Below are 14,460 nucleotides of genomic sequence, written 5' to 3' on the forward strand. Positions count from 1 at the left end.
GCAGGTTTGGACCAAGATTAGGCGGCTCTATGGCTATCACACCCATGTCAGCATCCCTGGGCTTTCCCTGAATGGAGCAGTCTGTACTGAATCAAACACGATTGCTGAACTCATAGCAGAGCATTTTGCTCAGAGTTCTGCTTCTACGAATTATCCACTGGCCTTCTGCTCCCTGAAAGGGCAGTTGGAATGTCGGAGCCTTTCATGCCATATGTGCCACCCCGAATCGTACAATGCTCCATTCAGTGAGTGGGAATTCCAAAGCGCCCTAGCTGCCTGCCCTGATACGGCTCCTGGGCCAGATTGCATCCACTGTCAGATGCTCAAACCCCTCTCGGTGAACTGCCAGTGATACCTCCTAGACCTTTTCAACCATACCTGGGTTGAGGGCGAGTTCCCATCTCAGTGGCGGGAAAGCATTATCGACCAAGTGTTGAAGCCTGGCAAGAACCCACTGGAGGTGGACAGCTACCGCCCCATTAGCCGCACCAACATTCTGTGCAAGTTGCTGGAATGCTTGGTGAGCCGGAGGTTGAGTTGGCTACTTGAGTCTCGGGGCCTTCTGCCTCTGTCTCAGGTTGGGTTCCATAAGGGCCACTCTGCCACCAATAATCTGGTCTGTCCAGAGTCTGCCATTCGTACGGCATTTGCCCGCCGTCAGCATCTGGTTGCCATCTTTTTTGACATGCGGAAGGCATATGATACAACATTGCGACATCACATCCTCACCACGCTTCATGGGTGGAATCTTAGGGGTCCGCTCCCGATTTTTATTCAAACTTTTCTGTCGCTTCGTTCCTTCTACGTGCAAGTTGGTCTCTCCAATAGGTCCTCCCAAGTCCAGGAGATTGGGGTCCGGCAAGGCCTCGTCTTGAGTGTCTGCCTCTTTTTAGTTGCTATCAATGGGCTAGCTGCAGCTGTGGGAACGTCCGTATCGGCTTCTTTGTATGCTGATGACATTTACCTGTACTATAGCTCCACTGGCATTGCGGTTGCTGAACAGCAGCTACAGGGCGCTATCCGCTGGGCGCAGTCGTGGGCTGTCACGCACGGCTTCCAGTTCCCAGCCACCAATACCCGCGTCGTGCATTTCTGCTGGTATCGTAGTGTTCACCCTGAGCTACGGTTTTATCTTGACGGCAAACCTCTTGCCGTGGTGGAGACCCATCGGTTTTTGGGCTTGCTTTTTGATGTCCAGTTGACTTGGCTCCCTCATATTCGGCAGCTTAAACAAACGTGCTGGCTCCATCTTAAAATTCTTCCTTTGCGTGAGTCACACCAGCTGGGGTGCCGATCAGTCTACCCTTCTACGACTGTATCAGGCCTTGATTCAGTTCCGTCTTGATTATGGGAGTCTGGCTTACGGTTTGGCATCGACTTCCACGTTGCAGTTGCTTGACTGCGGGATCCGACTTGCAACTGGACCTTTCCGCACCAGCTCTGTAAACAGCATATTTGTATAGGCTGGTGTCCTTCCATTGCGGATCTGCCACCAATGTGTACTGGCCGCTTATGCTGCACATGTTTGTAGCTTGCCTGGGCATCCAAATTACCGCCTCCTGTTCCCCAACTCATTTGTCCATCATCCAGAACGACGGCCCCTGTCAGGGTGTCCAATTGTGGTTCACGTCCGGGCTCTTCTCTCTGGACTTGAGTTTTCCCTCTCCCACCTATTTTCTGGGCCTATGAGGTGCATTCAAGTTCTAAGGCTCCGATTTTTTTTCTCCGGACTGGAAAGAGATAGAGACATGCGCATTGTTTTAAAATGAGGCCACGTTCATTGTCAATACGTCCCAGAGATGGCAGCACTGTACGGCAGATGGAATTTTACCGCCAGCGGCGAGAATGAGAACTGTTTTAAATACTTAAAATGGCGACGTTTTCCTTACTTGAACAGCGTGCAGTCATTCGTTTTCAGAATCTGCGTGGTGTGAAACCAATTGAAATTCATCGACAGTTGAAGGAGACATGTGGTGATGGAGTTATGGATGTGTCGAAAGTGCGTTCGTGGGTGCGACAGTTTAATGAAGGCAGAACATCGTGTGACAACAAACCGAAACAACCTCGGGCTCGCACAAGCCGGTCTGACGACATGATCGAGAAAGTGGAGAGAATTGTTTTGGGGGATCGCCGAATGACTGTTGAACAGATCGCCTCCAGAGTTGGCATTTCTGTGGGTTCTGTGCACACAATCCTGCATGACGACCTGAAAATGCGAAAAGTGTCATTCGACGACCACATGGCTGCCCGTGTGGCATGTTGCCAAGCAATGTTGACGCGCAACGACAGCATGAATGGGACTTTCTTTTCGTCGGTTGTGACAATGGATGAGACGTGGATTTTTCAATCCAGAAACAAAGCGCCAGTCAGCTCAATGGAAGCACACAGATTCACCGCCACCAAAAAAATTTCGAGTAACCGCCAGTGCTGAAAAAATGACAACGAGGGCGTAATCCTTACCCATTGTGTTCCAAAGGCCACTACGGTAACAGGTGCAGCCTACGAAAATGTTTTGAAAAACAAATTCCTTCCTGCACTGCAACAAAAACGTCCTGGAAGGGCTGCACGTGTGCTGTTTCACCAAGACAACGCACCCGCACATCGAGCTAACATTACGCAACAGTTTCTTCGTGATAACAACTTTGAAGTGATTCCTCATGCTCCCTACTCACCTGACCTGGCTCCTAGTGACTTTTGGCTTTTTCCAACAATGAAAGACACTCTCCGTGGCCGCACATTCACCAGCCGTGCTGCTATTGCCTGAGCGATTTTCCAGTGGTCAAAACAGACTCCTAAAGAAGCCTTCGCCGCTGCCATGGAATCATGGTGTCAGTGTTGTGAAAAATGTGTACGTCTGCAGGGCGATTACGTCGAGAAGTAACGCCAGTTTCATCGATTTCGGGTGAGTAGTTAATTAGAAAAAAAATCGGAGGCTTTAGAACTTGGATGCACCTCGTATATACGTCTACCCCCCGTGGTGTGTGCCCTGCCCATGCCTGCAGCTGGATTTGGTAACACCTGTTTCCATCAGATCACTGAAGTGAAGTGCTGTCTGGCTTGGCTAGCACTTGGATGAGTGACTGTGAGTCTGCCAAGTGCTGTTGCCAACTGGGGTGCACTCAGCCCTCCTGTGGCCAATTGAAAAGCTACTTGATTTAGAAGTAGCGGGTCCAGTCATGGAAACTGACAACGGCCAGAAGATTGGTGTGCTGACCAGGTGCCCCTCCAAATCAGCCTATTGTCTGAGGATGACACAGCGGAATTTGATATTTTGCCTATCATTTATGAGGTCTGTTCAAAAAATTCTGGAACTTCGTCCAAAAATTTTTTCTGCATTTATCTGTTACTTATTGTGTACAGTATCCTTCGAAATATTGTACTCCACAATTGATACACCCTCCCAACTCCATTTCCACTTCTGGAAGCAGCCTTGGTATGTATCTTGCTGGAACATGTGAAGCGCCATCTGAAAATTTTCTTTTATCTCGTCTATTGTTGCAAGTCTTCTTCCTTTTTCAACTTTGGAAATAAAAACCAAAGTATGGAGGATGTGGCAGCACAGTGATTAGCAAAGTCATTTCTTTTTTTGTCCAGTAGGCAAGGATGAATGTGCAGGTGTGTGATCGTGATACAAGAGCCTTGAATTGTCTTGCCACATTTCAGGCAGTTTCCGTCTCACATTTTCTCACAGGCATCACAACACATTCTGTTAGTACCATCAATTAACAGTTTTTCCCTACGGCTTGAATTTACGATAAACTAATCCTTCAAAGCCAAAGAAAACTATAAGCATGGCTTTGACACTTGACCTGGCATGAAGAGCTTCTTTTGATCTTGGAGAACGTTTCCTGATCCGTTGTGAAGATTGAAACTTGGTCTCAACATCATAACCATAGGCCCACATCTCATCACCAGTTAAGATTCTCTTAAGGAACATCTTGTTCTCATTTGCACAATCCGAAAGCTCTTTACAGAGTGTGAGGCGAAGGTCTTTGTGGTCTTGACTCATGAGCCATGAGACAAACTTTGCAGCAACACGATGCATTCTAAGATCCTGTGTCATCCTGAAATGTTGCATTCTTCTGCGTTCTCTTGGACAGTCAGTCTACGATTGGCACACACAATTTCGTTGATGTTCCTGACATGAGCATCTTCAGCAGGCGTAGAAGGGTGTCCTGAACAAGGGTCATGTTTAACTTCTGTCCGGCCATCTTTAAACCATGTGAACCATTCATAACACCAAATACGGCTTAAGCATTCATCACCATAGGCTTATGGTTTTCTTGAGTTTCATGAAAAATTGAATGGAGAATGTGACATCTTGAAATTTGCAAACTGTGCGGCACAACATTCTACTCAATACAGCACTGAACGAGAAGAACAGACAAACAACAATGAAACTTCTGGCTGTTACACATTAAACACAGGCATGTGGAAGGATGCTAACTGCATTTCTCTCCAACATACCATTGGCACAGTATTACGAATGTTCCAGAATTATTTGAACAGACGTTGTATTTCCAATACTGAAATGATACTCAACAGACTAGATGGAGTGTGTGGACCTGCTCTTTGGCTTTACATAGGAACTTAATTTCCTAGTATTTTCTGAAACATCTTATGCCAAAATGTGACAGTGAAAAGTGTTCTAGGCTCAACACATTGCTGCACAAGTCAAAACATTGTAGCCATTTTTATCAATTTGAGATTCTACATTCTTAAAGGTTGAGCAAATTGTGTATAAGCTATTTTTTGTGAAGTGGGATTAAATCCAGCAAGCGGCTCACTGTAACTGCAAGGGATCATGTCAGAAAGATCACTTTTCCTAAATTTTATATTCATTTACAAGAAGATGTTGTTATCTTCACATCATTTCATCTACAACAGAATAAGGTTCCACACACTGATGCTAATATAACAACAAAAATAATTGTTTTTTAGTAAAATGTAATAGGATAGATAAAAAATGTGCTCGCCAAGCAGAGGCAGGACAACACACATGGAAGGTAAACCCCTTTTTATGTGTGTGTTGTCCTGCCACCACTTGGCGAGTAAATTTTTTTTTTATTGATCCAATTACATTATAACTTCCCAATACGCTAGGGACCTGAAACTTTCAACACAGCTGACACCCGGATGACAGTGCAATATTAACTTGCCTCCTTGTATGGTGTGTGGTGAAAGGTAGTTTGTGTACCACTGTTATTTCCCCCTTTGCTGTTCCAATCACAAGTGTATCGTGGTAAGAACAATTATTGGTAAGCCTCCTTGAGAGCTTAAGTCTCATATTTTTTTATGTTCATGATATTTTTGTGATATACACTGAGGTGAGAAAAGTCATGGCAGTAGTGTGATGTACACAAGGTATAAAACGGCAGCTGTCATTTGTACTCTGGTGATTCATGTGAAAAGGTGTTTGACATGATTATTGCTGCATGACAAGAATTAACAGACTTTAAACATGGAATGGCAGTTGGAACTAGATGCATTGGATATTCCATTTTGGAAATTGTTAGGGCATACAATATTCTGAGATCAGCAGTGTCAAGTGTGTGTCTAGGATACCAAATTTCAAACTTTACCTCTCACCATGAACAGCGCAGTGGACGAAGACCTTAAGGTAACGACCAACTGAGAGTCGTGGCGTTTGCATAAAGTTGTCATTGATAACAGACTGGAAAACTGTGGCATGGTCAGATGACTTCTGATTACAGTTGGTAATAGCCGATGGTAGAGTGAGAATGTGTTGCAGGCTCCTTAAACCCATGGACCCAATTTGTCAACTCAGCACTGTGTAAGTTGATGGTGTCTCCATAACAGTGTGGGCTGTGTTTGTGTGGAATGAACTTCGTTCTCTAGTTCAACTAAGCTGATCATTGACTGGAAGTTGTTATGCTTAGCTACTTGGAGACTATTTACAGTCATTCAAGGATTTCATGATCCATACAGCGATGGACTTTCATGGATGATAATCTGGCATGTCACTGTGCCACAGTTGTTCACTATTGGTTTAAAGAACATTCTGGACAGTTCAAGCTAATTAGTTGGCCACACAGATTCCACAACATGAATCCCATTCAACATTTATGGGGACATAATCAAGAGGTCAGTTCGTTCACAAAATCCTGCACCAGCAACACCTTCACCATTATAGATGGTCATAAAGGCAGCATGACTCAGTATTTCTGCAGGGGACTTCCAGTGACTTATTGAGTCCACACCACATCAAGTTGTTGCATTGCACCACACAAAAAGAGGTTCGTCTACCTTCATCTACATGGATACTCTGCAAATCACATTTAAGTGACTGGCAGAGGGTTCAAAATGATATGAGGAGGTATCCCATGACTTCTCTCCCCTCAGTGTATACACAGTAGGAAGCAGTATATGGGTTGAGTCAGATGAAGAGAAACTGAAATAAACATGAAATTTACCACATGTCTGTTGCAGTCTTAACAAAATGTTTGAAATTGATTGAAAAATTTCACACACCTAAGACTAAAAACGAGAAATTGTTTAAATAAAAAAACGTTTTGATATAACATGTTTGTAAAATGCACTAAAAAGTACAAAATAATTTCTACTTGCCCGATACAGATTCCTAATCTCATACAGATAATTCTTAAAATTGCTACCTTTGAATTTTTAATAGCCATGACAATAGCTGTATAATTTAAAATGAAAGAATGTGGGGTACATGCAGCAGATAATAGTAAGGAGCGAAGAGAGTAGTTGTTGAGAAACTTTGGTGAACTATTCATTAATCAATTATCTATTACATGCACCCCACATTTTTCATATTATTTTTACAAGCACTGTCATAGCTGTTAAAAATTCATAAGCACAAATTTTCAAGATTACCTGTATAGGGTAAGGAATCTGCATGGGACTAGGAGAAATAATTTTATACTTTTTAATCTGTTTTAAAAATGTGTAATATTAAATGGTTTTATTTAATTTTCTGTGGAATAAGTTTGTGTCTAAGTATTTGGATTTTTACATTTTATCTAAAAAATATACAATTATGACAACAACATTTGTTAAAGCTTATATATGCTTATTAGCACCAGTACTGGAAAAAAGAATGAATTGATGTTTGCAGCCACAGGTGGGTGAAAATAACAGTTAAAGTGTGTTTTGCTGGAAATACAAAACTACCAGAGTGTGAAGAGCAGAGATGAAAGTAATTATGACATGTGCAGGTTCCTAACCTACACTGACTTAAGTGAGGGGAAAAATGGAAATAAAATTGAAATCACACGTAATAATTGTGTGAAAAAGTGCTGAATTTTCAAAGTATTTAGTAAATGAAATTTTATGGTGATTTATGGAAGACTGGTGGAAATATTGGGTTGTCTCATAAGTTTGTTCACTTTTCATTGCAGTGCAATCACAAAGAATGGCTGGAAACACACCTCACTGGAGCACAGCTTACACACTTCACACACAGGGCCGTGCACAGTATAATAAACTATTTACTTTCTACAGTATACACCATTATTGTCGACAATACATTGCCATTTCTCTGGAAGCATCATGTCCCAAGTCTGGTCATTTCTCATCAATAGCTGCCTTGAGACGATCCAACTGCGAATGGCGTTTCTCAGAAGTGATAGTGTCATTCAGAAGTAGTTTGTAATACAAGATGCCTGATGCCTTTGTAAACCCACCAAAGCAGTACCTTTATTGGATGCAGCCCCAGTTTAGGAACTATTAGTGGTGGCTGCCCTATCTTGCACCACGATTTACTCTTTCGGGTGTTATTGTACATTATCCATGTCTCATATCCAGTAACCAGCCATTCCATGAAAGCAGCATTCTGATTGTATCTCAATAAGGAGTCACAGATGGACAAGTGCGGAATCAAATTTGCTTCACTCAGTTCACGAGGAACCATAACTAAACCACTTTTGACAAGCTTGAGCTGTTACTGCATCAGCCCTGTATTCAGCACAAATTGTATGCTGGCATTGTGAGGCCATTTTCCCCTTATGATAGTAAGGTAGTGTGTGAGCAGTGAGATGTCAGAAATATTCCTTCTGGCTTTCCATAGCTTGTAAACACATTTTCTTGCTGTTCCATGCACCACCAGCACAAACACACACTGGCATATCCTATTCAGGTTATTGACCTCTATATCAGAGGGATAGTTAGGCAACTGTGTTACTTGGAGGGGGGGGGGGGCAGTTATGTGCAGAGCTTTCAGTAGCTATAGATGACTTGTGGGCAAAACAAATGAACTTATGAGACAGCCTTACAGTCCTATACATTAAAATGTGTGGAACCTTAGAAGGTACACATATAGTGTAGTTGTTACTTTGGTACTGTTCTTACATATTTTGACATTGTGTGTTACAGGTGTGGCAGAAATAATTCTGCGAACCCAAACAAAGTTAAGTTTAAAGTGCATGGCTGCAAAAGCTGTGAAATCTTTCAACCTGACCTATCAAGGACATGTACCACAGTCTCTGGAAAGTTTCATTGAATTGCATGGGCCTGCAGTTAAACAAGGATGACATAAATGATGTTCCTAGGACAAAATGCCTGTCAGGCACCATTAGTGTGAATTAAGTGTAAAATCATGACTTGCCAATTATTTTTTACTTTTTTACATTTGTAAAAAGTTTCATATTAGTGCACAGAAAAGTGACAAGACCTGAACTTTCATTGTAGCCTATTTACAATGGAGTTGTGTGAGTGTAAGGACTTGTTTGAATGTGAATTACGGACATCATTTTTAATTTATTATAAGTAATGTTTGTGCTCTGCTGTTTGGATGTATGTACATAGGATTTGAAGCAGAAAAGGCCAGACAGATAAACAGTATGTAATTTATTGTAAGAAATGTTTTTACATGAAGTTTGAGTTATTATTGGTGTTGACGTAACTGTTTCTGTGATATTATCTGAAGATAAGTAGATTAATGGCAGCATTTTTGAAATGGAATTGTCAGTCTTTAATAGCAGATTCTCTTGAAGTATGTTGTTAACATTCAACATTGCTTTGCTCTTGCATGATATACTGGAGCAAGTGAAAAATAAAAATCACTGTGATACTAAAGCAATGTTATTTTACAAAGATTCATTTTTGGGTTCTTATGAACTGTATTTGATTCATTCTTGTAGATTTTCATCTCTTGTTTTTAAAAATGGTGCATTTCCCATATAGTGTTGGTATTTTTACTCACTGATCAGTACTCATTGTAAAGACATGCAGTGTCTTCCTTTTTTTCTGAGCATTTTGCAGAAATATTCTGTTTTGAATGTTTTTTTACAGTGAAATAGTGGTGCTGCGTGTATTTTCATAGGATGGTGGTGACATTTCTGTATGGTTCTTAAACACGTGTGCACTACGTACATCGAATTACCAGCAGAAAGATCATGAATATTCACTCGATAATGGAACTGGAGAGCTTTCGCAGTTACACATATTTCATATTTTTCATAAATTTCTCTTGCACGTACTCTCTTTTTTTTAAATTTTTTTTTTAATGTGACAGAAGTATTGACAAAATGTCATGTTGCTATGCTGTATCTGATGGTTGAAATTGGTTGATGTGGAAGGATTGAGAGGAAGGTGGGAGTCCAATACATCACAGAAAAATTTGGGATTTAGTGTGCGATATTGACACACACCCTGGTTACGAGGAATTGCCTGGCCTAAGCTCTCCTACTCTTTGTTAGCTAAATTTTGATAATGTTTCCACTGCTCATACTTGAAAGTGCACTGTGTTGGATTCCACTTATCACAAATACTTAATAACATTTGCAATTATTGCATACTACACGTAAACTATATTAACAGTGCTGCATCATATAAAAAACTTGGTACTGCCTCTAACTGGTCAGCTACTACGTTTGTAAATTTTTCCTTACAAATATGGTGTTTTTATTCTGTGATGAAAACAAAAATAATTATTTAGGTGCGGGTTTTGTTAGCTATAGGTGTTACTGCTTTTAAAAATATGAATTTCGGATGTATGTTCATGTTGGTAACTTTAGTGTTACCAGTCGCAGTTATTACATTATTATCAACTTAAAACTAAATGAAGTACTAATGACAATAGTATCAGAGTTAAAATTTTAGCTTGACTACATATATGGCCTCCCCCCCCCCCCCCCTTAAAAAAAAAGAAAAAAACAAGTTTATGTTACTGTTCCCTGTATGTAACGTCTCCTGTCCCTCTTTCCTGCGCCCCTTTCCCCATTTTTCATATTTGCAATGTATTAATTAGTTTTCATTGTAATATTTGTGTTAATATTTTGATCTAAACCAACACTGAACTTCCAAAATGAATTTGTGTAGCAAAAGGATGTTTTGTGTATACTTGAGTCGTAGCTTACCTTGAAAATTTTTGCTTTTTTATGCTTTGTGGTACCTCTCTTTTACTGTCTTCAGTAATTCTGTGCTAAGTGGAACATCAACCTGACATTGTGTAGTTTGTTTCATCATCAGGAACACTGATCAGTAAGTGACCATTCCTGTGCGGTGGTAAAGGAATTTGAAATGAATGTCAGAATTATGGAAATCATCAAAGAAAACCATATACCCTATTCCTCATACTTGTTGAATAGTAGCATTGTCTACGTGATCATTAGCAAAATTTACACCTAAATGTAGAATTATCCAATTACACCATTCAACTATGATTATTTGGCAGAGATCTTGCCTTACCTTGGTTAAAATGAATAATGAAAGCAATATGTTAACAAAAATTAACCCTTTCGCTGCTGTGTGTGTGTCGCTACAACATTCCTCACAATCTTTGGACATGTATACGTGCGCCACTTGGGTTTTCCCACAGTCTGAATGCATCCTGAGCCACTGAGTAGTAAGAGTACTGTGGATGAGTTACTTATGTTTCTTGGTGAATAAAAAGTTTTGAATATTGTAACATATGTGGCTTGTTGCATGGTATCATTTGCCAGAAACCTCGTTTCGACTTCTTGAACGGTTTATGAGACATGGTGATTGTTATGACAACATAATTCACTATGAGCAAGGACGTGAATGGGCATCCTTTGGATATAAAACCTAGTAACTTGAGGATGAAATGAGATATCCTTCTGCTCCCAACTTTATTTGAAGTTTCAATATTGTACCTACATTTCATTCGCTGCAATGTCTGAGCTAAAATCAACCATATGCAAAGTTTATGCTATGTGTTTTTACCTCTGCAGACACTCTTAAAATTTTGTGCAATGGTTTGCTTTGATGCAGCACAGTAAATATTACGGATAATGAAGAGAAAATCAGTTCTTTATTGAGTGAAGATATCGGACTGTAAGATATGCAAAAATCAAATTTTTTTTCACCTTATGGTGTTCAAAAAATCAGATGATAAGTATGTCATATCACCCAGAACGCAATCTCTTGGCACAGGCACCAGTATTTTGAGCAGTACAGCCATAACGAAAGGCACCTCAGAACAGAATGCAAAGAGCATGTCTGTAGCAGCGAAAGGATTAAATCTTTCACTGAAAGAACTTTTACCAAGTTGCTATTTGTTACATAGCACTCCTTCTCTGCCTCAAAATATAGTTAACGTAGTAGGATGGAGATTAATGTCTCACGGCAAGTAGGTAGGTTGTTGAAAGCAGAGCAGTAACTTGATTCACACCGTGATAGTATAAAGATTTTTTCTCAGCATTTCCTTTAAGCCAAGGGAGCCATGCCAGGATTTAAAGCTGGTGTCTTAACCGCACACTGGTTTTTTTCTCCATTGTGTAAGCTGTGTTAATGCAAATGTGAAATTGTAAACCTGTTATACTACACTGTTGAGATTCACCATCTTCAAATGCAGTGCTTATGCAAGTACCTTTCTTGAAGCTGATGGCTTCCTGAACAGCACAGTCAGTTTTTTAATCAAGTAGCTATTATGTTTATGAAATGTTACCAGTTTTTAAAATGTGATGGTATATATAAATGGATTAGGTGTATGTTCATTGTGCTTGATGTTGTATTGAGTGAGATTCCCAATTACAACTGTAATGTGGTTCATTCTCTCCTTCCTTCTTTTGTAATGATGGTGAAGTACAAATGCTGTGAACTTTTTGGCAAACACTGTCTCATTTACAAAAGTGTCATACACATAATAAAATAATGTACACGTTGTTTCGAAACTGTTGATATTTTTTTCCCTGTTTCATGACAATTGCTTAATTATGATGGAGAGAGAGCTTGGTTTATTGTTACATCTATCAATTCTGTTTACAGTGTCCTTAGAAGAAACTACAATATGATGTTGCTTATTAGATTCAGGAGTATTGGTAAACGGATTTTAAAATTTTCTGGGCATTGAAATATAGGCCCCCCTCTCTCCTCCTATCTCATCATTCCTATCCCATTACATTGTATAGCAGGTGTAGACAAAGAGAGCAATCTTATTATAAAGTGTATACGACCCGGGAGATCTGGGAAAAACCCGGGAATTTTTTCATCCGGGAAAAACCCGGGAATTTTTTTAGAATTCCGGGAATTTTTCCACGTTTTAGTTTTCTGTTAAATTTTTTTACATTCACTGGTAAGAACCAATACTCTGACGAAGGATATTACTGTATCCCGCTACTGCAGAATAAAACTCTTCAACAATAAAACATAAATGAGAGAAAAAAACGAAAATAACTTGAGGAAATGTGCCATATACAACGACAACACACAGTGCTCATGCAAGCGTGTGCCAACAGCAAAATGTGTCAAAGGCTTTAGGAAGACTATGCAATGCTTCATTACAACAAATTGCCTCCGATGAGCATGAAATCACAACCGTTTACATGAGATTCGTTTCAGCAGTTACGAGCGGACTAGTGCGCATGCGCAGTAGAGTCACGTTTGAGCAGTAGATTGTCTCGCTTCTGGCAACAGGAATGTGGTTGTTGGCTGTGCAAGCAGTCGCAGCAAGCAGATAGATGCTACCGGGAAAAGGGGGTGATTCATATTCGTGTGGGGGGGGAAAAAAAACTTGTTTCACAAAGCGCTTAGTATCCAACGCACGTTGGTCTATCGATTATTCATACGATTATGAAATGCATCCCTGTTGGTTTTTGAACACATCCTCGTCGCATCTAGAAATAAACTTTCCCCAGACCAAAGGGGACGGGGCTACATGAGCTGAGCAGAGTAAAGCCAAACAGATAAATGCCAATTGCTGTCTGATCATGTGGTTGATTCGGTTTACGAATGATCAGCGTTGTTATAATTACTAGCGAAATCCTTAGATTCAGACTACCAGAATGGAAATAAACGACTAACAGGAATAAGAGGTGAGCATGATTATTTATATCCCATAAATCCATTACTGCGAGGCATTCGCATGGATGTAGGACGTGTCAGAATTATTACAAATAATACAAAAGAAATAAATAAAAGTACATCTTGCAAGAGGATATCTGATATAAGACAAAATACACAATAATAGGTACAGAAAAAATTGCATTAGAAATGGTAGATCTTAATAGTTAAATGAAAGACACAGTGATTGTGAATATCGTACACAATGGCACATCAAATCAGTAAATTAAAAAATTAATTACAGTAAACTCTACTGAAATATTCTTCTACCGAATAGAAGGAATTATCTAATAAATACTGTTTGAGCTGTTGTTTAAATTTAGGAAGCTCGTGGATAAGTAATTTCAGTGATGGTGGGAGAGCATTGAACACCTTGCAGCTGATGTAATGGACTCCTTTTTGTACAATAGTAAGGTTTTTTGATTCGTAATGGAGGTCCATCTTCCTCCTGGTATTGTGGGTATGGTATGAATAATTGGTTTTGTACGATTGTCCATTTTTATCAATGAAACATTAATAGGGAGTAGATATATTGGTATGCAGTTGTCAGTATCCCTAATTTTCTGAAAAGGTTCCTCCAGGAACATCTAGGCTGGACTCCGCTCATTATCCTAATAACACTCTTGGGCAATGAATATTTTTTTGGATGGTGGCTGATTACCCCAGATTACATATTGTCTTCTCGGTGTATCCAAGAAAATGAAATTTTGACAGGAAATTTTTGGCCAGATCGCTACACTAGTAAGGACCAGTTGTACAGTCCCCGGCTAGCTGCCGCGTAAGTACTATTCTGGAAGTAACGCGGAAAACGTGTTGTACGAGTACGTAACAACGCCTAACCGGAGAATAATTGTGGGATAACTAAACCTGTGATTATGGCAGGGTTAGTGAAGTTAATCGGCGAACAAATTTTGACCGTGACAGGACTAGCTACACAATTGGTGATAAGATTGTTTGTTAGAATGGGGAAGGAGAAGAAACGGGGACATTATACAAATTATGGAAGAATAAGACGTTTCCAAATTTATATAACAATTTCATAATACTACTTTTCGATCCCATTCTTGAAAAACTGGTGCGTGTGAATGAAATGTGGAACTGTTTCCTAACATTAAGCTTGTTGCTTGTAGTAGTCCTAATAGGCATTTGATACGGATACTCTGTGAATTA

The 14,460-nt window shown here is 40.1% G+C and overlaps 1 protein-coding gene across 2 annotated transcripts in view; it reads left to right on the top strand.

Annotated features, from left to right (window-relative positions):
- LOC124612856 (protein fem-1 homolog B) overlaps nt 1-9,069 on the top strand; it is a 66,432-nt gene extending 57,363 nt beyond the window's left edge. For both annotated transcript variants that reach the window (XM_047141285.1, XM_047141286.1), the window contains exon 10: nt 8,359-9,069. In XM_047141285.1, coding sequence (XP_046997241.1) covers nt 8,359-8,516 — 158 coding nt within the window. In that variant the 3' untranslated portion in view covers nt 8,517-9,069. The remainder of the gene's footprint in view (nt 1-8,358) is intronic.
- Nucleotides 9,070-14,460: the final 5,391 nt, after the last annotated feature.

Source organism: Schistocerca americana, chromosome 4 (assembly GCF_021461395.2).
Source record: "Schistocerca americana isolate TAMUIC-IGC-003095 chromosome 4, iqSchAmer2.1, whole genome shotgun sequence".
NCBI classification, from domain to species: Eukaryota; Metazoa; Arthropoda; class Insecta; order Orthoptera; family Acrididae; genus Schistocerca; species Schistocerca americana.